Source organism: Ictidomys tridecemlineatus, chromosome 12 (assembly GCF_052094955.1).
Source record: "Ictidomys tridecemlineatus isolate mIctTri1 chromosome 12, mIctTri1.hap1, whole genome shotgun sequence".
Lineage (NCBI taxonomy): Eukaryota > Metazoa > Chordata > Mammalia > Rodentia > Sciuridae > Ictidomys > Ictidomys tridecemlineatus.
This window is the reverse complement of record NC_135488.1, coordinates 118770116-118795624: the sequence shown is the minus strand read 5'-3', so window position 1 is coordinate 118795624 and position 25509 is coordinate 118770116. Positions and strand designations below refer to the sequence as shown.

General features: G+C 55.6%; 1 protein-coding gene across 4 annotated transcripts in view; it reads left to right on the top strand.

The window, feature by feature from the left end:
• The first annotated feature begins 1990 nt into the window (after nucleotides 1-1990).
• Nucleotides 1991-25509, top strand: part of Colec11 (collectin subfamily member 11) — a 31516-nt gene continuing 7997 nt past the window's right edge. Inside the window, exons 1-3 of one of the 4 annotated variants that reach the window (XM_078029729.1) lie at nucleotides 1991-2199; nucleotides 7384-7537; nucleotides 15632-15703. In XM_078029729.1, the coding sequence (XP_077885855.1) occupies nucleotides 7405-7537; nucleotides 15632-15703 (205 nt within the window). In that variant the 5' untranslated portion in view covers nucleotides 1991-2199; nucleotides 7384-7404. The remainder of the gene's footprint in view (nucleotides 2200-7383; nucleotides 7538-15631; nucleotides 15704-25509) is intronic. The other 3 variants (XM_078029727.1, XM_078029730.1, XM_078029728.1) reach the window with 3 other exon arrangements.

Below are 25509 nucleotides of genomic sequence, written 5' to 3'. Positions count from 1 at the left end.
TGACAGCCATCTATGAGGCAGGTATGGTTCTGTGGTCCTGCTTCTTGTGAACTTGATAGAGCAGAAAATGCTTGGATCCCACTACTTAAGGCATGGTACCCCACAATCTGCCCTAACAAGTCTCTGGGTGATTCTGTCACTGGCTGCAGTTTGAGAAGCTCTGATGATGCCCTAACTTCCACGTGGTCAGTGGACACTGGCTTCCAAGTGGTCAGCAAAGCAATCTGATTTTAAGTCAGTTAGACTCCCTAAGAATCTGATGGTGTCCTCTGAGGCAGGATGCACCCCCTCCAGGCAATCCATGACAAGCAGTGTGATCCAGATTCCAGCGTTGGATAGAAACTTGGACAAAGAGTGCCGTAACCTGCCTCAGACGCAGAGTTTTAGCTGGCTCTCATCCATTTGCTAACATTGGAATCTTCAGTGCCTTCTCATTATTTCGAAAGAACAAAGGTCTGAAACGTGTTGGCAGCGATGCGTGTGCCCTGGGACCTGCTGGCTGCTGGACATTGGCAATGTGGGCTGGGAGGGAGAGGGTGCTTAGGACAGGACCAGATGAGCAAGTCCTGCATGAGGAGGCCTCACTGCTGCCTTGCCCTTCAGGGAACTCTGGAGAAACTCTGGATGAGGACCCGAGGTGGCCGCGGTTAATGTCCTTAGGGACAAAGTGCCCCAGAGATATGGGAGCACGTCTGGCGTGACCCTCTGTGAAAGTTCCCATCCAGAGACAAAGTGGTTTTCATGTGACTTATGCTCTCTGACCTCTTGGTTATCTGTGAGAAATGTAAATACTGGATGTGACCAATCTTCTCCTGGCCCCTGGAGCGGAACAGTCTGTGGGGTCAGAGCTCATGTGCAAAAGAGTGCTTCCCGTGGCGTGATGCTCTCCAGAGGCCGAGTGGAGCGGGCAGGACATGGAAGTGGCGGGTGACTTCCTGGTACTAGTGTGAATACAGTGTGAACATGGTTTATCATCTTAAGTGGTCTGATTTACAACCTATGCAAAAGAGGCAAATGGAATCACCACTTTTATTTTTGTAACAGGGCATTTCTCGGGTTGTTGGCATGTTTTGAAAGCCCTTTACCTTGCAGGACAATGTGAACAGATAGCTCTACAGCAGCTGTACGGGAGGGGTCCAGGAAGGAGGGACAGGGAGGCTGGCTCGGCAGCAGTGGCCTGCCCATTTCTGCTAACTGGTCTTGGGCGAGGTCTCTGATTCCTGACCTCTAACATGGGGCTGGTGATGAGACTTGGTTCAGTGGTTGCAAGTGGTCTTAACCAGCACCTGGCGGCGGAGCCTGGTGGTCCTGCTGTCCTCACCATTGGTGTTCTGAGGGAGCAGAGGGGATGCTGCCTGGTGTGGAGGTGTGAATGTGTCCAGCCCTTGGGTCATTGCACACTGTGGCCCTGAGACGTCCACAAGACTTTGTTCCTGCATTCACTGCTTTTAAATGCAACTTAAGTGGCAATTTGGGTCTCACTGCTGGCCAGCTCTCCATGGCAGTGGTGAGTGCCTCCTGCGTTTTGCAGTGAAGTCCCATGTGGGAAACAGGACATGAGCCGCAATGACTTCTGGCTGATGTGCTGCCAGGTGCTGGTCTCCATCCTTTCTTCTTCACACTTAGGAACTTTTCCACAGTGTGGCTCATTAACAGCCACAAAGCAAAAAGAGGCTGGGTGCCGGGGCCACGCTCACAATCCACGCTCACAATCCCTGCAGCTTGGGAGGTTGAGGCAGGGGGATGCGAGTTCCAGACCAGTCTAGGCAACTTAGCAAGGTCCTATCTCAAAATAAAAAGGCAGGGAATGTGGCTCAGTGGTAAAGCACCCTGGATTCAGTCCCAAGCACCACAAAACAAAAATAAAACAAAACAATAACAAAGAAAAAAGAAAACACAAAAGAATTCCACAAGAGGCAGGAGGGTGTTGGAGGCTGGGGCCATCTCCAGGCCCCGTCGTGCCGGCATTCCCACACTCAGGCACCATCCTGCAGCAGCGGATGGTCTCAGACAGGAAGCTTTTGCAGATAAGGCTGCAGCCATCCAGCTGGACTGCTGGGCCGTCCGGCAGCCAGGCAGGGTCCCCTCCGCGTGTTGGACTGGGGCCGGCCCTTGTAAAGAGCAGCCATGAGGCTTTGCGGCACAGTGTCCTCCTAGGCCAGCAGCGCTCAGGACAGCCCCCTCGCCCAGTGTGCCCAGGTAGGAGACACTGCCGACGGCTGGGGGGTTACTTGGGCACTGAGACATGGATGCGGGGACAAGGTTCCATGTGGGGCTGGAGGTGGAGTTGGGCTGCGAGGAAGGTGGGATCTGGGTTCAGGCAGAGACTGGGTTCAGTCATTCCTGGTGGGAACTTCATGGAGACTTTGATGACAGGAGTCAAGTCCTGGGGGTCACCAGATGGGGTCACTAGTTATGTAAAACTCAACCTGCAGCCGGGGAGCCTGGTGCCTTCTCTTTTCAAACCACCGGGTCGTAACTGGCCACAGACCTCATCTGCCATTGTGAGATCGTTGAGTGCAGTGGCCCTCCCTGGGGACCTGCTGTCTGCCTCACCCTCGGTAGTAAGGCAGAGCTGGGACTGGAGGAGGCCACCGTCAGGGAGGGACAGTCCTTCCCAGTGGGTCATCTCCTACCGGCAGGAGTCCTCTTGTCTCTGGAATCTGGAAAAGAGCTCCAGAGGGTGGCCCTGCTGCCTGACACCAGCCCTGAGGAACCGGGGTCTTGCTGGAGCCGCGGAGAAGGGGCACCTCCACGTCCAAACAGCAATGCTTGAAGCCACTGCACGTTTCAGGGGACTCTGGTGCTGGGCCGAGCAGCGTCCTGGACCATCTCTGATTTTGAGAAGGGACCAGGCCCACAATCTGCTTAAATCCAGGGAGACAAGAGGGAAGGGGCCTCTTCCTGCGGTGGTCGTGGTGAGGAGTGAAGAACCGTGTCCTGGCTGGAAATTGCTGTAAACCCCGGGGAGGGCACTGCAGGAAGCCAGCGTGGCAGCTCAGTCTGCCAGTCAAACCAGCCCCCCTCGTGCTTCAGGTGTGGCTCCTGGTGGGCATTTGCAGTGTCTGGGACGCGCTGGGTCCTGCTGGAGGTATTTAGCGAGTGTGATTGGCAGCTCGAGTCACGCTTTCCCCTTCCTTCTTCTGTCCCTGTGTGAGGTGCCCTCTCCCTGCAGAGCTGATCTCATGGATGGCGCCTCAGAGACCTGGGCCTGGCTGGGAGATAAGGATGTTGTTCTTAAAGAGATCCTGCGCCTGCTGCAGCTTTCAGTTCATAAACCAAATTCCTCTTACGAGCAGCAGCCGCGCAGCCAGAGCGCTGGGGCACGGGGCTCCTGGGGGGTGGGGCCTTCACCCCTGTGCCTACTGGCCCTGGTTCATAGCTGGAGCCAGAGTCTGAGAGCGACTGGAGGGCAGGCCTGTGCCTCTTCCTGTCCCCAGGGAAAGGTCCGCTGGAAAGCAGGCCCCAAGCACATGCGTGGGCAGGGGCTGCTGAGGGGGGTTGTACCAGCAGGCCCAGAGTGGCTCACTCTGGCCTCTGCCTTGCCCTGGTCACCTCCTTTCTTGGGTGACAGCATCAGCCCATCCTTCTGGAAGTCACTGTAGGACCTGTATAGCAAGAGCGGTGACCGTTGCTAAACGCCCTGCTGTCACTGGGCAGAACTGTTTCTGACCAGACAGGAAACCTTGGGGTAGCTGAGGGACCTCGAACACTCAGCATGGTTTACACCCAGCAAACACCAGGAAGGACCAAGGGCCGGGCGTGTGGAACGTGCTGCAAGGGTCAACATTGTTTTCAGTAGACGAATCAAAATACTTGCTGTCCAATTGGTGGCCAAGTGCGCAGGGTCAAGAGCGCTGTCAAGAGCAGGCCTGGCTGCACACTATGGCCCCTTGTTACCCAAACGCCGGGGAATTTCAGAACACTGACAGCAGAGCACTAACCCACATGTGGCAGCCATGGCCCCCCACAGGTGCACCGTGCAGCCAGCGACCGACCCTGGGCATTCTGTGTGGACGTTAGATGTGGTGAAGACTCTGGGAGCTGGGCATGGTGGCCACACCCTTGCCGTCCCAGCAGCTCAGGAGGCTGAGGCAGGGATTTCAAGTTCAAGTCCCGCCTCGGCAACTTAGTAAGGCCTTGTCTCAGAAAATGAAGAGGGCAGCCGAGTGTGGGGGGACGCCTGTATTCCCAGAGGCTCTGGAGCCTGAGGCAGGAGGATCGTAAGCTCAAAGCCAGCCTCAGTAACTTAGCAAAGTCCTGACCCAAAGTAAACATGAAAAGGGCTGGGGATGTGGTTGAGTGACCCTGGGTCCACCCCTGGTACAAAACAACACAACACAAAACAAAACAAAAAAACAATAAACACCCCCCCCAGAAAAAAAAAAAAAACCAAACCAAAACCAACCAAACAGTGGTCAGCGGCAGAAAAGGCTGGCCCCAGAGCAGCATGCACCAAGCCTTTGGCACGGGGCCTGGTCTGTGGAAGTGCTCCCCGAGCGATTTCTCTCCATAGCACAAAGACAGGTGTGCAAGGGCAGGAAGCCAGACTCCCGGCAGAGAGGCCCTGAACAGCCCCTCTGCCCATACCAGGGCCACACACGCACCCAGGAAAGTCTCGTGTCCACCTGCCTCTGGTAGTGCGCTCATCACACAGGAGCACACAGCTCTGTCTACAGAGTCACTGCAGAGGACAGAGCTGGGCAGCATCCGTCAGGTCGGAGAAAACAACTGCCATGCTCCTCAGAGACTATCCACCATTCCCAGGTGCAGGTGAGGAAGCATGGTCCGAAAGACTCAGCAATGTCCCAGAATCACACGCGAATAAGTGCTGAGGGCACTTATTAGGCATCATCTCTGTTATTCCCCCAGAGAGCCAAGGGCTTCTCATTTCCATTTTAAGATGAGAAAGCCAGCTCACAAGAGGCATGCTGTGCGCCCAAGGTACTGGTAAGTGGCGCAGCTGCTTCTGTGGCTGCCCATTAAACACCATGCCATCTGGTCACCAAAGCCCCAAGTGGTGGCTCTGTGAGCTGCACCAGGACTTCCTTAGGGATCAGGCAGATGTGAACGGCATGTCTGCTCCGGGGTACTTGGGGTGAGCTCAGGCCGCAGCCGCGTCCCTCTGCCCCCCCATGCCCACCCCATCCCAGCCCCCATCTGTGACCCGTACTCTCTGCATTACTGTGACCAGACGGTCAGTAAGCAGCAGCTTCCTGCAGAGCAGGTGAACTGCAGAGTGGAGCGGAAAGGTTGAACACGGAAGACTGCCAATGTGGCAGTGCCTCACGGAATCCAACTGGCCAACCAGGCAAATATATTTAGGAAAATAAGCCTGTGTAGCAGTGCTGTTCGCTGCTGGGGAACCAGGGGCTAGAGTTCAGGCGGTCAGTCGCTCTGGGGGCTGCGGCGGGGAGGAGCGCACCCTGACTTCACGGTTGGCCCTGGGTGGGCTCAGGTCCTTCCCTTTACCGCTAAGTGCCGTAGTTCTTGCAGGCTCACCCCGTCCCTGTGTGCCGACCAGGCAGGATGGTAGGGGACTGGCAGGGAACCCACACGATGCCTCCGAGGTGTCAGACCAGGCTGGGCAGGGGGTGCAAGGCTCATGGCATTAGTTGTGTGCGGAGTTCAGATTTTGCATCATAAAACATTACAAACTGGCCAAGGAGTGTCAGGGAGATGCTGGGTGGGCCAGAGCTCTCGTTGGAACTGTGGCTGCTCAGAAGGACCCAGCGGCTGCTCTCCTTCGCCAGTGTACCTCCCTCTCTCCCATTCCTGATTTTGGATTTCCATCTTTTGCAGTCGGCCTGGCCCAAGTGTTTTTCTCTTAGGGAAAGCAGAAGGCCAGTTCCCTTCTGCGATTCCTTGTGATTGGACACTTGACCGATGGGTGGGTGCCTTGTGAGTTAGCCTCTGGCCTTCCCCTGCATGTGTGCACAGAGGACCCACGGCCAGCGTGGGGCCCAGTGGCCCAGAGGGCAGGGCCTGGGGACATGCTGGCCTGTAGAGTCAGTGTGCTGTGGAGGTGCTCAGGCCCTCTCTGAGACTTTGAGCTGTGAAGTGTCTCACTCCCCTGGCATCCCGGACACTCAGAGGGCAGGCCGCGTGCCCCAGGGCTCCAGGAAGGCGGAGGTGAGTGCACGCATCTTAGCACAGCCCTGGAAATGCTGCCCTTGCCCTCACTTTTGTCTCATCCTCCCTCTTCCCCCTGCGCCCACCCTGACTGTTCCTTAGCATGAGGAGGGCGTAGGGGGCATGTGACATTTCCCTTCATGGTGGTGACATCAGAAGGCCATCTTCACATGGCCTTTCCTTGTCATCCCTCGTGGGGAGGAGAGAGTTGGAGGGCAGCCCTTCCTGTTCCCGCGTCAGGGAAGCCGTCCCTGGCACCGTCACAGCCGCTCCTGCGTGCCCGGACCCCCTCCTTGCCCTCGCCTTCCCTCTGAAGCCTCTCATCTGTCCTCTGTCTTCCAACCGAGTGAAGCTGGCTGGTCTGGCTTCACCCTGCCGGGTTGGCTTTCACACGTTGCCGGATGATCGACTGACCCAGTGGTCAGGTGCGGCAGCGTCAGCAGGTGGCCTTTCAGGATGGACATGTTGGTGCTGTGGAGCTCCCTCCCTCCCCAGGCCCCCTGTTGGTCCTCCCTGGGCTCCCCCACTCCTTCCCTCCTGCCTCGACCGCTGGCCTTCATTGCTGCCCCCTCTCCTGTTCCTGCGCCTCTCCTCCTCCTGCGCCTCTCCTCCTAGGGTCTGATGTTTTCCCTCTCTCAGGCTTTGAGGCCCCTCGTGATGAGGAACGGGGTGGGGGGGCAATGAGCCCCACCCTTCTCAGGACAATGAGCCCCACCCTTCCCAGGACAGCCCATGAGACCACTCGTGACTGCGTCCCCTAAATTCCCAGGGTGGACTCCTTCTCCTGACCAGCCTCTCTGGAGGAGGCCATGTCTAGTGAGCCTCCTGTCCTTGTCTCCTGGCGGACAGGGGACGTGGGGCCTGGGCTCCTGTCTGTGAATGGAACCATTAGCATTGGTGCTTGGGCCGTTCCTTCTGGACAGTTCTCCCCAGCTCTGTGGGGGGCCTCCGTCTGTGCCACCTGTCCTCTGTGCCTGAGTCTTTCTGAGGATCACATGGGGCCCTGGGGCACCCTTGTGCTGGGCAGCTCATCCCAGCGGTGACTGTGGACACGCTCAGCCTTCACAGGCTCAGGGCAGGAGGACTGTGAGTGTCCTGCCTGACTGGGGCTTGAGGCCAGCTCGTGGCCCAGCCAGTAAGCGAGGCTCCAGATCCTGGAGGGGAAGGACAGGGTGGGCTGGCCGAGGCCCGCTTTGCTCAGTCACCCCCGCGCTCTGGAGTCCCTCACTGTTTGTGCCTTCCTTCCGTCAGATCAATGTCCTGCCTGTGCTCATGATGAAGAGGGACCTGGCTCTTGCGGGCACGCTGACTGGCCTGGCCTTCCTGTTGCTGCTGCCATCTGGATGTCCTCAGCAGACGGTGGATGACGCCTGCTCTGTGCAGATTCTCGTCCCAGGCCTCAAAGGTAACAGCTGGCCGGGCATGGTGGCGCACGCCTGTAATCCCAGCAGCTCAGGAGGCTGAGGCAGGAGCATGGCAAGTTCAAAGCCAGCCTCAGCAAAAGCGAGGCACTAAGCAACTCAGTGAGACCCTGTCTGTAAAGAAAAGACAAACTAGGGCTGGGATGTATCCAGTATCCCTGAGTTCAATTCCTAGTACCAAAAAAGAAAAAAAAGGTGACAACTGGTCCTGTGTCTGGGGCTCTGGCCCCACAGTGGCCACCAGGGGGCTCAGGGACCCTGCAGCGTCTGTCTTACAGCAGAAACCCTGAGCCTGACTCCGGGTCCAGGGACAGCCAGGCTGGCTGCTCCTTGTTGTACCTCGGCTTCCCCCGTGTCACCCAGGTTGGGTCACGGGGTGTCGGGTCTTCTTCAGCAGAGGAACGGTGGGACTCTGGGGTCAGCAGTCTGTGTGCAGCTCAGCCTTCCCCTGGGATCCCTGGGTCGGGGCGCCGGCTTGGACTCAGCCCGGGAGGATCTCATTGGTCTTTTGGACAAAGGAGGGAGCTGGAGGCGCAGACGCAGTTGTGAGCCAGGCGCTTTAGAAGCCAGCCTGGTGGTGGCCTGTGCTCCTTCCCTTGGCCTTGTGGACCTGGGGTGGCGCTCGGCACGAACTGTCCTGCCCAAGGTCCCGCAGTGAGCTCCCACTCTGCCTCCGGACAGTTCTTCCTTTTAAAAATGAGAACTTTCTTTGTTGCTCTCTGTGACTTGCTTCCAGGTAGAGACGGCTCTGCAGGCCAGGCCTGGGGCGGGCCACGGTCTGAGGAAGGTCCTCGAGGCACCAGCTCTGGTGCCTTCCAGTGGAATATCCACTTGGGAACGTCTCGGGCCAGAGACCTCGGAGCTGTGTGGGGTGGGAGGAGCTGCGGGCGCAGCTGCCTGCGTGCCCAGTGGAGCCAGCAGAACAGGGTCAAGGGGGCACACAGGGCCACGTGAGCTGCCCTCCTGAGTGAGGGGCGCGGTGCTGGGCCCTGGCCTGGGAGGAGAGGGTGGTTACAGCCACTTTCCACACCCCAGATCCAGTTTTGCCTCCTGCTCCTCCCTACACGGGCAGCCTGGGCTGTGGGCCCTGGAGCCAGCCTCTGCCTGGGCTGCTCTTTGTGTTGAGCTGTTAAGGTGGATCCTCGCAGCCTGGAGCTGCCAGATCCCTATGAGGACGCCGGGCCAGGACGATCCCAGGCCTCTGCGCTTTGCACCAGGTCAGGCTGTGGCGGCCAGAGTGCCGTGCTGTCCTGGTGCCCTCTCTAGGGCCTTCAGGACATCACCGCTGATCCCAGGCCTGGAAGCCAGCAGCTAGGCTCTGCCCAGGGAGCCGTCTTGGGGGTTCTCCAATAACCAGCTGCTGCAGGGGTCCCTGCGCCACCTGGAGGCCGAGTTCTGGGAACTGGTTTTGGGCCCTGACTTTGAGGGCGTGTGAATGGGTCTGTGAGTGGGAACTTCAAGTTTAAGTTGGGAGACGTGACTGTGGAGGTCACGTCCCTGTCCACCATGTGGGACTCCCGAGTGCTGGTTGGCTCTACCGTGTCTGCTGTGTCCTGCAGGACAGTGGGCATGGGCTCCAGGCTCCTTCCAGGTGGTTTTCTGTTCTGTCATGAGGAACTGTCACCTGTCTGGCTGTCCCTTCTCGTAAGTGCAGGTGGGGAAGAAGGCTGCTGGGGGAGACGGCCCACATGCGCCTCACGCACGCTGCAGGGTGACAGGCTGCCTCTCCTCCCTGGCCGGGCCTCTCTAGCCATGGGATCCCAGCCTCCCTTCCGCAGGGTTTGTGGTGAGGGTTCCTGTGCGTGGCCGTGGCAGGACTCCATGCCCCCCCGCAGGGTAGACAGTCGGCAGTCGGATCTGGACTGCAGTTCGTTTCCCGCCTCCTAACGCGCGGCTCCACCTGGACCAAGTCTCTAGTGACAGACCAAGGGGGCAGGTAGGAGGACGCTTCAACAGACCTGACAGTTACAGGAAGGTGCGGCGCAGGTAAGGCTGGACAGGAGAGCAGAGTGTGAAATACCGTGGTCCCTAATTTCTTTTAAAACATAAAGACAAATGCCACTATTGAGGAAAGCCGGAAGGAAGCACGCTGAGCCATCACCACGGCATGGTTCTGAGCCTGCAAGCTCCCTGCATGCAGCAGACCTGGCTCTGCACGCACAGGAAGGCAGCATCAGCACCGGGTCTCCCAGCTGGGATGCACTTCTCAGGGCAGTTCTGAGCCAGGCGCTTTAGAAGCCAGCCTTGGTGGTGGCCTGTGCTCCTTCCCTTGGCCTTGCGGACATAAGTGGCGCTCGGCATGGACCGTCCTGGACAGGTGGCCAGCCAGGTCTTTCCTCTCTTCCTGGCCAGCTTACCTCCTGGGCAGAGTGGCACCTCCTCCATCATGGTTTGTCTGCACTTGAACCCAGTGTGGGGTCAGTGATGAGCTGGCAAAACTGTAAGGCCCCGTGCTGCCCGTGGGGTGGGCAAACCCATCCCTCTGCAGCCTGTCGACCTACTGAGCGCCACAGTGGGCAGGTAGGTTCTGAGCAGGGTCCTACCAGTGCTCAGACCCTGAAGGGCTGCTCATTGGGCGGGTGGAGAGACTTGCTCCTGGGTGGCCAAGCGTGTGGAATGTGCAAGCCGCGTGCGCTGGAGCCCACCCTCTGCATCCGGGGTGTAAATCCCTGCTTCCTGAGACCAACCCTGTCATCTGTCAAGGCCAAGGGGATGTCCACTGCGGGAATGTGGTGACACAGCTACTCAGGCCCTTGGAAACCTGACTCTCTGACAGTGGACGTGGCCAGGAGTGCTCTGTGATACTGGGTGTGCTAGCTAAAGCAGAATCAAAGACTTCCATGGTTGCGGTGTTGCAATGGGGTGGCAGGGCGAGTGTAGAGGGAAGCAAGTTCCAGGTTTCCAAGCCGTAAAAGCTCAGGGTTCATGTAAGTTTTTGTGAACCATGAGCAGACAGACTGGCGTCAGGAGAGAAGGCCCTGGCCTGGAGACAGCACCCTCCTGGTCCTCACACACAGGGGCGGGGGGCGGGGGTTACCCCCCAGCCCGGGACGGCCCACGATATGCTCAGCACACGTCAGCAAGTGGGCGAATGCCACTCTTCTCTGGGTGTCTTACCTGGACCAGGACTCACAGGCCCTGTGGAGAGTGACGCTCACACACACAGCGCCAGGAGAGGAGGGAGAAGTGGCCTCCAGCCCCAGCCCCTCCCCGCTGAGCCCTGTGCTGTGTGGGTTTCCTGTTCCTGGACAGGGATGCAGTGACCAGAGGGCCCAGCCCCTGCTGCCCGGCTTCTAGATGGTAGCTTGCAACTGTCCAGGGAGGTGAGAGGTCTCCCTGCATCACGTGTCCCGTGAAGATCAGCAAGTCAGAGGGGAGCAGGGGAGGGACGGTGGAGCCTGACGGTGCTTGTCAAAACTGATGAGTCAGAAATCATGGTGGTCCACGAAGGGAGACTATTTAAACACAGTACAGCTCTTGCTTTTAAGGGGAAATAGGAACACTGTGGCCGCAGGTTCATGAGACGGAATTTACTGAGAATCTTGCAGGGCTAGGCTCAGGGCTGGAGAGAAGAGCAGGGCCTCTCTGTGGAGGAAGGTGCCTGTCTGTGAGACTCGGCACATGCCCTCCTGGCCTTGGGCTCCCGGGACTTTGCAGGTCCACCTGTGGTTGTCGAATCTTCTCAGCACATACACCAGGCGGCCCCTTGACTGTGTTCAACAAAATGCATCTGTTGATAGTCCACTGTGTCTGCATTTAGAGAGAGATGGACTTTCCTTAATGGTTAAAGACCTTGCTGTAGGTGGGGACACATGTATTTAAAAAATTTTTATTTTAAAACTTTTTAACATTGGTGCATAATAATCATACCTAACAGTGAGGATCTTGTTACGTATGGGAAAATGTGGATACGTATCAGGGAGACTGCTGCTCAGAAGTGACAAAGGGCAGGGTTGTTCTTACAGGTTTTATCAGATTAATTACAAATTAATTGACAGTAATCTCTCAAAACGAGGGCGGCCAAGCTAGCTGGGTTCTGCCGGACTCTTGCTTAGCTGGCCCAGGCACTGGCTCTGAGGCCATGCCTCTCCTGCTCGTGACCCTCGCAGATGGGCTGGTTCAGGGTTAGGAGCCATGTATTGACCAGGAACATCCCGGCCCTCCTCAGCTGGCAGCAACTATGTATCTAAGTATCTCATGTTGTGGATCTTTCTAGTGCAAAAAAGGCCCAAGTGCAATGTGGGCAAACCTGTGTAGGATGTGCAGGAGGCGAGGGCGGGTGGAACCCTGCCCCTTTTTTCTGTTTCTCCGAGAGGAGACACGTCAGTGGTGGAGCAGGAGCGGGGAGTTGAAACTCTGACCCCGCTGGCAGAGATGAGCCTTGTCCTTAGAGCTCTGCATGATAACTTGGTCCCCCTACGTGGTGTCTAAGAGGACCCGTATCTTTAGGAAATGCTACACCACATTCCCGCGTGAAAGAGGAGATGTTGAAACCCTGGAGCGCTTTGGAGGGTGGGAGCTGCTTGATTTTGTTCAGTGTGGTTCTCAATTGCAGGCCACCCTGGGCTCTTCTGTCTATTTCCGGCTGTCCGAGGGGCAGGTCACTGCTGGGTGGAAACTCAGTGCTAGCCCAGGTCCTGTCGCCATCCTTTACGGGGTGCTGTTTTGAAACAGTGCTGCGTCTGTTCAAATGCATCTGTGTGCATTTATGACACTACTGTGGGTCACACGTAAACCCATCCACTCGTCCATCGCCTGGGCACCAGCTCCCTGAGTCCGGTGTCCCTTCAGCCTGCAGCACTGTCCTTAGGAGTTTAGGGAGGTGCAGACAGCTAACCACATTGTGGTTTTGCTTTCTAATTAGTGGTAGGCTGATGGTGGAGAAGACCCAAGGCCCTGGGGGAGCCTGTCACACAAGGCACAGCGCCCTGCTCGTCCCTCCAGTTGGGGGCCTCTGTTGGGTCTGCTTCTGGGCCGTGAGTCCCACTGTGGTGGGCGTGTTTGCATAAGCTCTGCTTGGACATCTTGGGTGAGCGCAGGCCTGGGAGCAGACGGCTGGGTCTATGTGCCATGTGCCCAGCTCTGAGAGGCTGCAGAGCCACCCACTGCTTCTCCCTGACTCTGGGTCAAGCCGCAGTGTGTGAGGGAAGCCTACCAGTCCTGACACGGTGCCGTCCACTTATTTATTTTTATGCGGTGCTGAGGATCAAACCCAGTGCCTCACACATGCTAGGCAAGCGCTCTGCCTCTGAGCCCCAGCCCCAGCCCAGTGCCACTCATTTTTAAGGTGTTTCTTACATGTTGGTTGGAAAGTATAGTCTGTGTATTTTCTGCTTAATTTTAAAACATCAAAGTTTTTTTTTTTTTTTTAATCTTTTCTTTTTGGAGCTGGGGATTAAACCCAGGCTCTGTGGTGGGAGTCAGGAGCTTTGCCACCGGCTACATTCTAACCCAATCACAGTCTTTTTGTCGGTAGTTTTTAACACCGACCATTTTTTAAAATAGTTTTTCTGGCAATAAAAAGAAGAAAGATACTGTAACTGTCAGATTTCTCTTTGGAGGTGAGATGAAAAGACATCTGCCCATCAGAAATAAGTGCCTACAGGTGACATAAGTGACCCAGTTGTCCTCAGAGGGGTGTCGAGGCTGGCAGCACGTGGGCCGGGCAGCGAGGAGCTGGTCTAGAGTCGTGCACTGCTCTGTGCTTGCCCGTGGCTGGCTCCAAGCTGCAGCGGTGGAAATGCCACGTGAGCCGGGTCCACGCTAGAGCAGGGGCTTCCTGGTCAGCCAGGAGATGCGGGGTACACCGTCACGGAGCTTTCAGCCCAGCGGAGAGCAAGGGCAAGGCTGTGGCACAGGCCATGCAAGCACCCACCCTCGTCCAGTCTGATCGTCTCTGCTGGACTTCTGCCATGGTGCACTGCCCTGCTGTGTGGGTGACCATGCTGTCCCAGTCCTTGTGTGTATATCTCAGGGCTGGCCGCTGCTCCAGCCTCTCCCTCCAGCCTCCTGGCTCACCTGACCAGCTGCAGTGCCCTGTCCCTCTCCTCAGAATGCGTCTCTTGCTCTGCTTGGCCACGTCCAGCTTGTTCAGCAGCTTCACCTTAAAGCGTCTCTCAGAGAGGCGGCCGGTGTCCTGGCCCTCACATGTCCCTGTGTTGATGCTGTGGCTCCTTCTCTGTTTGCGGGGTTGCTAGCGAGCGCTCCTGTCAGTCTGCTTCTCATTCGCATGCACACAGGCCCGAAGAGCTTTCCTCCTGGGTAGCTTACAGACGTCCGGTAGTGACAGACATTCTGCCTGCCACCTGCGATGTCTGGGTGACGTTCCCCGTGTGGGTCTCAGGGGGCCTTTTCCTCATGTTCCATCATGTCCTTCCTTAATGTTGGAAGTCGCAGTCACTAGGCCTTCAAATGTCCACTGGCTCCTTCTGTCCTCTGTAGGGTGGACATTAGCATCATGAGGTTTTTCCTCGATTCTCAACTTGGCTCAAATGAACACCAGCGAAGCTTCCTGGTGGCTTATCTCAGTGCTGCGCAGTCGAGTCCTTGGCGTGCTCTGCCTCGTGGCGAGGTCCTCCTCGCTGGCCCTTCAGCCTGCCTTGGGGGCTTCTTCTCCAAGGCGCTCCCTGCACAGGGCTCGGGCGCTCCCTTCCCCACTGACTCCTGTGGTGGGACGCTGCTCCTCTGCTGTCTGGGCCAGGCGCTGGGCACTGGCCACGGGGGAGTCTGTTGCCCACTGCGCCCTTGCTGGCTGGTCCTCCCCTGGCGCCGGGCAGATGTCCACGCTGTGTGCACCCTGCTGGTTGACATCCCTTGCTGGGTTGTCAACGTTTCTCTGAGAACTGCTGCTGGTGCATTTCTTTCTTTTTAAAAAGGTAAGAGAGAGTTTGAGAATTACCCAGAGACTGAGGGCCGTGCATGAATGGGGCCAGGTGCCAAACCTACAGTAGGCCAGGGGCTTTCAGCAGGTAGCCAGTGCCTGTTGCTGTAGGCCAGGGCGACCTTGGGAGGTCTCAGGTCTGTCTCTCCTTCTTGATGTCTCTCACTTTGCTTTTCTTCTTGTTTAATTAAATTTAAAATGACTGTCCCCTCGGTCAGGCCAGATGGTCAGTTTTGGGGATTTCATTGGGGGGTCGATAATCTCCGTTAAGCCTTTCACCAAGTCAAAGGGTGTGTGGAGAACCACAGAGGATTAGTGTACTTGAATGGTGGCTTGCACTGTGCAGAAGTGTGCACACACACATGCACACTCTCTCTCTGTTCCTAGCAGCACTGGTGGAACAGGTAAGGAGGTGAGGTCATAAAAAAGCTGTACATTTGCAACAGGGTCCCAGCACCTAACAGGTCAGAGAAGCCGCGGGAGGGCCAGGTGAGAGGTGGAGCCTGGTGTGTTGATGAGCCAGAGGTAGGGAAGAAGTCTGAGGTCTGGACATGGTTGGTGACTAAAGTCAGCTCTGTGTGCCTTTTGAGAAGGGAAAGACGTAATATGGTCTTTGTCTTAGGCAGATGATCTTGGTGAGGGTGAGATTGGGAGAGAATGCTGGGGAGGAGGTGTTAGAGTCCCTGTCTTCCGTGGCCCCAGCCCCTCTGTGCACCTCCCTGTCCCTGTCTGGCAGGCGTCTCCTCTTGTTGCTCACATCTGTCTCCTTACTGGTGTCTGAACCCTGGAATGGAGTGGCCGTGCCCCCTGGCCCAGGTGTCCACCCCACTCAGCAGTGTGTGTGACATGGGGCTCGTGCTCAGGGAGAAGAGGTGGTGTCCAGCACATCCCATGGCCCAGTGGCTTCCCGGGGGCCCTGTGGGGCAGTGAGCGGCTTCCTCTCTTCTCCTTGGTGTTAGGATGGACCCCTGAGGATGAACTGGGAGTCAGTTCAGAGGGAACGTCTGAGGGGCATCTGAAGGGTGGACAGAGTCATCTAGGATGGTAGCGCAAGGCCTAGAGCCTCAGGGACAGATGGGCACACTGAGACTTGGGGAGGGTGGGCGGGGTGGAGAGGGGCACAGCAGGTGCACACGTCCACACAGCACCTGGGGTCCCGGCCAGATCAGTTGCTAAACAGATGTGACTTCTTCCACAGGGGACGTGGGAGAGAAGGGAGACAAAGGCGCCCCGGGAAGGCCTGGAAGAGTCGGCCCTACGGGAGAAAAAGGTACCTGCAGTCCCCGGCCCTGTTGGGGGGTGGGAGGTGGGTGATGAAGAGGAGGGAGACCTCATGTCGCAGACTGCTGGGGAGCGGCGAGGGAGGCCCTCTGCAAATAGTGCAGCTGACCAGCGGGCCAGGAGGTAAAGCGTCCTGGACGTGTGCTGGCCCTGGCCTCCCTGAGCCGTTCCTGTCCAACAGGTGAGGGTGCTCCAGATCCTGTGTGAGCACTAGGGAGGAGGTGGGGCAACCTGGGGCTTCAAATGGTGCCTCTGGAGTCGGCTTCCCTGGCAGATGGCAGAACTCTGCTTGCCTCGTGGGAGTGAGCTGAGGCCAGGTCACGCGAGAGGGAACGATCCTGCGAGTGGAGGAGCTAGAACAACCGTGTGGCAGAGCTGGATGGCCATGCAGAGGGGCTGGGTGTGCGTGGGAAGGCACATGTGAGCAGGAAGCGGGAATGCAGTGCGGGATCGCGGGCGGCTCTGATTTGGCTCTTTTCTCCTGACGAGTGCCTTGGGGACCGTTCTGCTTGTGGGTGTCCGGGGCTCCTCAGCCAGGCAGTGAGGTGTGCGTGGATTTGTTTGATCTCCGTGGGCTCCCAAGTTCCTGGATCTGCTGCTGGAGAGCCCAGAGTGGGTTTCGCTGAATGTGTTGAGGTAGCACGAGGACAAATCCTCGCCGTGCACCTGTGGCATCAGAGGTGCGCTGGGGGTTCTGGTAGATGTGCTGAACCACCCCTTTGTCAGTGACATTTAAGAAGGACTGGTCTGGCCTGATGTGCTCTAGTGAGTTGGAAAGGGGCAAAAGCCGACACGAAACTGCCTAACAAACTTTAGAAGGCATAGAGGACGCTAGAAACCAATGAACCAGAATATTAGTAGATAACTGAGTTTTAGGATTATGGACATTTACGTTTTCTTGTTCACATTTTCCATATTTCCAACAATGTTTATGTTCTGCAGTCGTGGAATTATTTTTATTATTAATTTTGTAGTACTGGGATAGAATCCAGGGCTTCACACCTGCTAGGCAAGTGCTCTACCATTGAGCTCTAGCCTGTGACCATCTTTTTTATTTTTTTGCAGTACCGGGGACTCATCGCAGAGGCACTCTACCACTATAGAGCTATATTCCCTGTACGGTTTACTATTTGTTTTGACAGGGGCTCGCTAAGTCATGGAGTCTGGCTTCAAACTTGTGACCCTGCTCCTCAGCCTTCTAAGTAGCTGGGCCACTAGGTGTGCACACCATGCTCCCCCATGTCTTTAAAAGGTAGCTGGACAGGGGCCCTGAATGTTGATGATCAGGCTCACCTGGAGGGCCACATGCTGGGCTGGAACCTTCTCGTCTCCCTAAAATATCAGGCACTTGCTCCTCTGCCCCACACTCTGCTTGCTCATGGCCACATGCTGCACCTTGGATCGTCCATGCCCAGAGCAAACTGAAATCTGCGAGTGGCAGAAGCACTTCAGCCCAGCAACAAAGCCTGAGGTGAGCCACGCTCAGAGAGGCTGGGTTGCTGGTTGCTTCTGTTTTTCTCCTTCTGTGGATGGAAACATGACCTCAGGGATTCTAGAAGGGGTCATAGATCCAGCCCTGCATCACTCGGAGAACTAGTCCAGAGAGATGAGGCTGCAGGGGCAGCTGCTGGATCATGCAGAGAGCGCGGCAGAGCGCGGCAGAGCGCGGCAGAGCGCGGCGCTCAGGTCCCTGCTCCTGGAAGCACACCATGTCTCTGCAGTACCTAGCCTCCCCCTCAGGCAGGTGGAGAGCCCAGCCTCCCCATCAGACAGATTGCTTTAGCATCTTGTAGCTTTTTGTGTTTCTGTGTGAATTTTAGGGTTGCTTTTTCTCTTTCTGTGAAACATGTCATTGGAATTTTGATAGGGGTGCCCTGAATCTGAAGATTGCTTGGGGCAGTCTGGACCCTTTGAGAATATGAATTCTTCCGATTCATGAACACAGGATTCCTTTCGTTCATTGGTGTTCTCTTCCTTTCGTCAGAGTCTCATGGTTCTCGGTTTTCAGTATCCAGATCTGTCACTTCCTTCGTTGAATTCATTCCTAAGTTCCTCCTTCCTGTCGTTGCTACTGAAATGACATTGCTTTCTGAATTTGCTTTTTGGATAGTTTGTCATTAGCTTATGGAAATAATAATGACTTTCATATTTTGACTTTTTATCTTTCAACTTTACTGAATTTGTTTATTGGAGTGCCTTTTGGGTGGGGTCTTAGGGTTTTTCTACCTACGAGACTGTGCCATCTGCAAACAGAGCCAACTTTACTTATTTCCAATTTGGAAGCTTCTAATTTTCTTTTTCTTCCTAATTGCTCTGGCCAGGACCTAGAGTGCTCATGTTGAATAGATGTGGCAACCAAAGGCACCCTTGTCTTGTTCTTGATCTTAGAGAGAAACCTTCAGCTTTTCATCCTTGAGTTTGGTATCAACTGTGGCCAGGCTCCTGGACTGTTTTTTTTTTTTTTTTTTAAATTTTTGCTGTATAAAATTTTACCAGTTATGCCTCTGGCCATCCTGAGTCTTCTGTGAGCCATTATTCGCACCAGTTCCGTTTCCCAGTTAAAATGTTCAGTTTCTCATTGGCAGAAAGAGGATTCTTCCTTCAATCTTTAGTCACTGACAAATGTTTCCCTGGAGTTGTGGCCAATGTCACTTTTTTCTTGATGGCTACTTATACTGGTGATACTCCTTTTGAAATGGTTGGGGGACTAGTGACCCATGAGTTTTGCTAGTTTGGGAGAACATGGGAGGGTCCTTCGGAGGTTTCCAGAGTGTCGTTTTCCCCACCACTCTCCAGGCTCCGCTGCGCCCCTGGTGCTGTGGCCTCTGGGCCTGGCTCGGAAGCTCCAGGGCTGCCCGCTGGAGGGCTAGGTTATGAGGAGAGGGCCAGTGGAGCGCCTGCTGAGCTCTCCAGGGCACGGCAGGGGCGTCCTCGAGACCAACACGGAGGGCCAGAGCTGGCCCCCGGCTGAAGGACAGCTCTAGCCTTCGCAGGCTCACGGCCTGGGACCTGGGAAGGAGACCAGGAGTTTTTAGAAGCTCCACGAGGGTTGAAGCTGCCTTCCCCTAGGAACCTCTGCTGGACTCCTGCTTCACCTCGGATTCTGTTGGACCACAAGTGCAGGTCCTGGGCCACCAGGCAGTGGACTCTCCCAGCTCTGTCTAGATGCAGTTTCCGAGTGGACACAGCAACTAGCACCGGCTTCTCGTGGTGGCCCCGAGGCTGCCTCTCTCCAGCCCCTGGTGTGTGTCTAGCCGCTGTAACACAACTGTACTTACGGCCAAGCTCTGCCTTCAATTCCTTCCAGTCCCTTTTCTGTTTAAGTCTGCGTGGCCTTGAGTCCTGGGAGGTTCCGCAGCCTCCCTTGCCCTCTGTCCCTCAGGTATGTCCTCTGGCTGGTGGCCTCCCCTCCCTGGGTCCTCAGGCATGTTCTCCTGAGAGTCCCTCCCCCCTCTCTCTCACTAAAGGGTGGACCCTTCGCTTGGGCCCCGCAGCAGGCACTTTTCTGGAAGCCCAGGGATCAGATGACCTCTAGTCTCCGTCCTGACACTGGTGCCACCTGTCTCTGCAGGCCCTGTGCCACCTCCCTTTTCAGGCAGCCTTGGTGGGCAGGGCCGAGGATCAGGCCCTGCTGCTCTCCCCGGGCCTGGCAGGCTTCCATGCCCGCTGTGGAATGCAGGTGGCCACTCGTAGTGTGTGCCAGGCACCAGGCGCAGGTGGCATTGTGGACGGCATTGTGGGGTGAGCCCTGCTGGGTTCTCTGGCTCCATCTCTCGGGGACGTCCCAGGTCTGCTCCACTTCTTCCTGGGACCAGAGCTGCGTCTGCAGTGTGGACTTGACTCTTTCCTACCCCTTTAAAAATTCTTTGGCCAGGTGAGGTGGTGCATGCCTGTAATCTCAGTGGCTTGGGAGGCTGAGGCAGGAGGATCGAGATTTCAAAGCCAGCCTCAGTAACTTAGCAAGGCCCTAAGCAACTCAGTGAGACTTTGTCTCTCAATAAACTACAAAAAAGGGCTGGGGATGTAGCTCAGTGGTTAAGCACCCCTGGGTTCAATCCCTGGTACCCACCCTCTTCAAAAAAAAAAAAAATAGAATTCTCTGCTGAGGATCACGAGCCCTGTGTCTTTGCTCTGTGCAGGACCCTGCAGCAGGCTGGCTCCTGGAGTACCCGGTGCTAGTGGCCTGGACCATGCTCCAGCCCTAGGGCCTGCCCAGCCAGTGCGCTCACCTCGCCCCCTGAGAGGGCATTGTGCAGCCTCAGGCCCACGTGGCGTGTCCTGCCGAGTGCTTCCCGGACCCTCGACGGCCTTCAGTGCTCTCTTGCTTCTCTGTCTGCTCCACGGGGAACCCTCTCTGCTACCTCTCTACCTGCACATCTCCCTGGGTACTGTTTCTGCTCTGGTAGAATATGAGAAATTACACTTCAACCAAAGTAGAACATTTTGGACAGAAAAAATCGTCCCAGTGTGAATATTTTTTATGTAACAGACATTACATATATACCATCAAGTTACTTAAATGGTGGTGGGGTGATCTAAAAGGTGGCTTTGAATTCTCTAGTGTGAGTGTGAGACACAGATAAGTGTGTCAGTGATTTTTAAACCTGTTTTGAAAAAGCAGTGGAGGGTGATTGTAGCTTGAAACAGCTGGAGGGACACTGCTGCAGAGGAGGGGGCTGGGGCTGCTTGCCCCCGGGGCCCTCGCACTGCCTGGATTGGCCTCCCACCTTAGGGCTCGGCAGGTCACACATGGAACACTCCCCCATCTGACATGAGATCCATCTGAGAAACACGTCAACTGCCTGAGACCCTCAGCTGCCCCTGGCTTGGAGGTGGGGGCACCTCTCCTGTGGCGCCAGGAGGTGGGCCAGTTAGTGACCAGTGCCCTTCAGTGGACACCATGACGCTGCTCAGTGAGCACCACAGGGGGGGGTGCCTCATACGCATTCCTTTATGTGTCTGATGCCTCTGCAGCCTACAGGTCCCTGGGACAGATGCACTTTGTTGCTTTCAACTCTGGGTCTCAGGGCTCAGTGCGGGACTGGCATTTGGAGGGTACTCGGTTGTTTGCAGTAGATCTTGAGGCTGGTGCAGTGGTGCACACCTGTGTTCCCAGCTGCTTGGGAGGCTGAGGCAGGAGGATCTCTTGAACCCACGAGTTAGAAACCAGCCTTAGCAACATAGTGAAACCCCTTCTAAAAGAATAAAATAAATAAAATAAAGCTATCTCAAGAAGAAATCATCTCTGAAAAATTTTAACATCTGTGGTTATTCCGGCATCACCGAGAGTCCCAGATCTGCGTGCCTGACGTGGCCCCAGGTGAGGGAGCTGCCCCACCTGCGTCCAGGGAGCAGGTCTGTGTTCTGAGGCTTCTGGTTGCCTTGTTGGGCTGTGTTCTCTGCTGCTACAAAGAGGGGGCTCTGCCGCAGCAGATGACGCTCCTGGCCAAGCACAGCTCTGGCTTCGGGAGGACTCCAAGCTGCTGTATCGCATCAACAGGCCTGGGTGCTGCTTCTGTGGGGCTGGGCTGCCCACAGGGAGGGGCCAGGGTCTGGAGATCTCAGCTCACCAGATGCAAGCTGTGCCCAGCTGGGCCTGGCCTGCGGAGAGGCTGCCTGGAACCGCTGCCCTGCCGCGTAGCAGCCCCTGCTGGGGAGGAAGTGCTGCTGGTGCCTGCCTTTCTGAACTAGAGCCAGGCAGGGCAGGACTCCTGCTGTCCTTCGCTCTCCACGGAGACAAGAACAACCCAGTTTCCAGCCTCAGGCAGTATGGAAAGGGTAGATGGCTTTGCTGACGTGACCTCTGGTGTGTGTCATCTCAGTTTCTCGGTGCCTAATTCCCAGACCCGTGATGCGGCAAGAGCCGAGAGGCAGCCTTGTTCCTTTGTCACAGAGCTGGGACCCTCTCAATGTGCGGAAAAGGAGGAGGGCGGCCCACCCCAGCGAGGGGCCCTCTGTGCCGCACAGTACCCTTCATTAAAAGTCGCCGAGAAAGCTGGATTCTGAGTGCTCTTTGTGCCCCATCTCCACTTCAAAGGACTGTGATACAGCTTCATTAAAATTAATAAGCACTGCCCACCCTGCTGTGAGCTGCTGCCTGCCCTCCCGGTACCTGGGTCTCTGCTGGACAAGCCTCAGGCATCCCTGCTTTTCTTTGTGGAGTGGGGTAGAGGACAGCACAGCACGTACCCCCAGCGCTTGGGGAGCCGCTCCTCAGCTCAGAGGCATAGGCTCTTCGTGTGCTGGGGGCTGCCAGGGTGCAGTGGGAGAGGCGTGTCTGGGTCTTGCCAAAAGCTGGCTGCCATCTGCAGCAGCCTGAAGACCTTCCTGGAGGCAGGAGGGTGGGGAGCTCTCTGTGGGGTCCACTCTCCTGGGCAACCACACCACCGCTCTGCTCGGGGTCAGCCCCCAAGGGGTGTTTTCCAGTAACCCCCATCTGCTGTAGAAGAGGTCCGGCTGCCACAGAGAGAGGAGTGTTGGCAAGCTCTGGCTCTCACGGCCTCACCCTCTCCTCTTCCTCAACACAACACACCACAGGAAGTTCCTATCAGGTTCAAGCCCACAGCAGCAGCAGGTCCCAGAACCGCCCAGGCGGAGGTGTAGGGTCAAACCAGCTCTGTGCTTGTGAGCTTTACAGCCTTGGATTGTGTAAGGATCAAGGGTAGGCCTCTGCACATGCATTGTGCTCTGCGTGTGGTGTGTATGTGCACCATACATGCATGTGTGTGGCGTGTACTGCCATGCATGTATGTTTGTACAAACACAAGTGTGTGTTTACACAAATATGTGTCAGTATTTGTGTTGGTATATGTGTGTCTATGTCCACATGTAAGTGCATATATAATGTTTTATGTTCATGGATGCATAGACGCAACATAGGTACCTGTATAGAGTATGTGAGGTGTCTGTATATACAGTGTATGTGTATTTGTTTTTGCATGTATGTTTGTATGAATGCATAAATGTGCATAGCATGCCTATGTGCACAAGTATGTTTGTGTGTATGTATGCATACATGTGTACACATGTCTCTAAATACATGTTTGTGTATGTGTAATGATGTGTATATGTATGCACCCGTATATATGTCTGTGTATATTCACATAGCATATGTGTGTATAGACTGTCTATGTGCACACAGTGTATGTGTGTATGTCTGTGTCTATGTGTGCAAATGTATATTATGAATTTTTTTGTATTTACACACATATGTACATATACATACACTCATGCATGCATGTGTTTATACGTTTGTATTTGTGCATGTGCATGTATATGTGCATGCTTGCATGCAGATATGATTATATATTTATCACATAAGGTTACATTTGTATAGGCATATTTGTATGGATGATGTGTATGTATGCCTGTATGTGTGTGTGTGTATGCCCACACAGAGTATATGTGCACACATGCCCATATATGTGCAGTGTGTGTATGCACACAAGCACATACATGTCTAGCACACATGTGCATATGGGAGAAGATGACATGTGCACATGATGCATGCTTATATGTGTATATCATGCATGCACATGTCTCTATGCATACATGTATGCCAAGTGTGCATGCACACAAGGGCGTGCTTATATATGCACAGTGTGCAGATATGTCTGTGTGTGGGTTTATAGTGTGTGCCTGTGTGTACTGTGTACATAGGTGTGTGCACATGTACATCCACATCCAGTGTGGGTGTCTGTGTGTGAGTATTGCCCAGTGAGGCCTTCGGCAGAGGCTTGGTGAGTGGCAGCTCTTCTCTGTTGGTTAGATCAGAGCAGGACTGGGATGAGGTGGTAGCTGTTCATGGTCTGATAAGTCTGTCCACTCTCTGGTCCACCCTGCCCCCAAAGTCCTTCCTGTGAGTGTGACCAGGTCTTTTCCTGTCTGTAGGTCTAAGCTGTGGGTGTGAGGCAGAAGGAACCAGAAGGGCCAGGAGAAAGAGGGCTGCCCAGGGGCTGTCCCACTGCCTCTGCCCCGTGTCCTCAGCCATGGCTGACACAGAAAGGCGGTTCTGTGGGGCTTCTCAGTCCCTGGTTTCCTGCTTTGGGAGTCTGGGGGGGCCTTGTTTGTCTTCCCACAGTACTGAGTGACCTCGAGTCTGCACTGGATGGTCTGCCCTAGTTTTCAAGGGCACAGTAGTTCCTGGACCTGCAGAGGGTGGTCTTGCTGGCCCTCTGTGTGGACCAGCAGGGAGATGGAGTCCTAGCTGAGGGTGGGGTTTGAAACCCTGGAAATAGAGTCAAGCTGCCTCGGTCCAAGTGGAATCCATGACATTTGGTGCCCACCCTGTGCTATGCACATGACATTCTGTGTTCTTGATATCCATAGTGACCCAAAGTGCTGCATACCATTAGGCAATGTTTACAGATGAGGAAACTGAGGGTCAAAGAGTGTCATCAATTGTCTAAGACTTTGTGGGTAGAGACCTGGCTTTGGATCTAGGTCTGTCTGCTTGCAGTGTCTGCACTTGGAACCACTGGGCATTAGTCTTGGCTAGCTTGCTGCGTGGCCAGTGTTGTTCTGCATACTCTGAGCTCCCTCAGTGCTGGAGCAGAGGAATGGCGTGTTGTGTGCTCAGGCTACTGCAATAAATGCCACAGACGAGCAGTTCAACTAGATTTATTTCCTTGCAAATCTGGAGCCTGGAAGTCCAAGGTCAAAGTCTGGCAGGATTGGTCTCTCCTGAGTCCTTTGTCTGTGGCTGGCAGACAGCTGCCTCTCTGGGTTCGCATGGACTTTCCTCCATGGCTGAGCCTCCGTGATGTCTCACATCCTCCTGTTAGTTCAGGGTTCAACCTGTGACCTCACTTAGCCTTAGTGACCTCTTTTAAAAAAGTGTTTGCCCTGGGGTTTAGGACTTCAACTTAGAATTTTTAGAGGGACAAAACTTAGCTTTAGCAGAGACTGAGTCTGTTGTGAGCTTAAAACCAGCAAAGCCATGTGAAAGTGCTGTCCTGCCCTGTGTCCCGGGAGTGTCCTGATTTATCTCTGGATGAGGGACAAGTGAAGAGAATCGCCTGGGCTTCCAAGTGCTCTGCTGCCACCTTTCACCTGCACCTGCTGACTTCAAGGAGCAGGCTGGGTAGGGTCCCAGCCAGAGACTCAGAGAAGCTGCTGGGGTCTAGGTCGGTGCCCTCGAGCTTTGGTGTCCATGACAGTTCCTTAAAGCGCAGGGGCACATCTGTCCAGCCCTGGGTGATGTCCTGATTCTGAAAGTCCCTGCCAATGATGAGTCATTGCTGCTGGTGACGAGTCTGTCCCACATGCTACACCCAGGTGCTCTTCCCGTGGCTCTCATTTTCCCACCACAGTCTAGGAGGGGAACTGCTATCAGCCCCAGTTTGTAGGTAGGAACACAGTACAGAAGCCACACAGGTGGTGAGGGAGGACTGAGCCAGGCTCAGGGCCTGTGCTGCTGAGCAGGTTGCTAGATGGCTGTGTGTGGCAGCAGGGTGGTGGGCTCAGAGCCCTGGGTGTCAGGAGGGCTGGTGGTCATGGGGGTCTGTATGCTACGGCATACTTCGTCACACCCAGAGGTGCAGAGAGACTAAGCAGTGTGCTCGGGGTGGCTCAGCTCCTGGGTGGTGGAGCTGAGGTGCAGACCTGGGGCTCTGTGGTCCTCTCCTGGGGCTCCTGTTCCTCCAGCCTTCTTGCACCCCAAGCCTCAGCACTTCAGGGCGGCCCTTGGACCAGTGGCATCTGCACCCGTGAAAACTTGCTAGAAATGCCGGAGCCCAGGCCTCTGAGTCACCCTGGGACAGGCCCTGCCACCGGCGGTGTGCAGGCCTCTGGGGA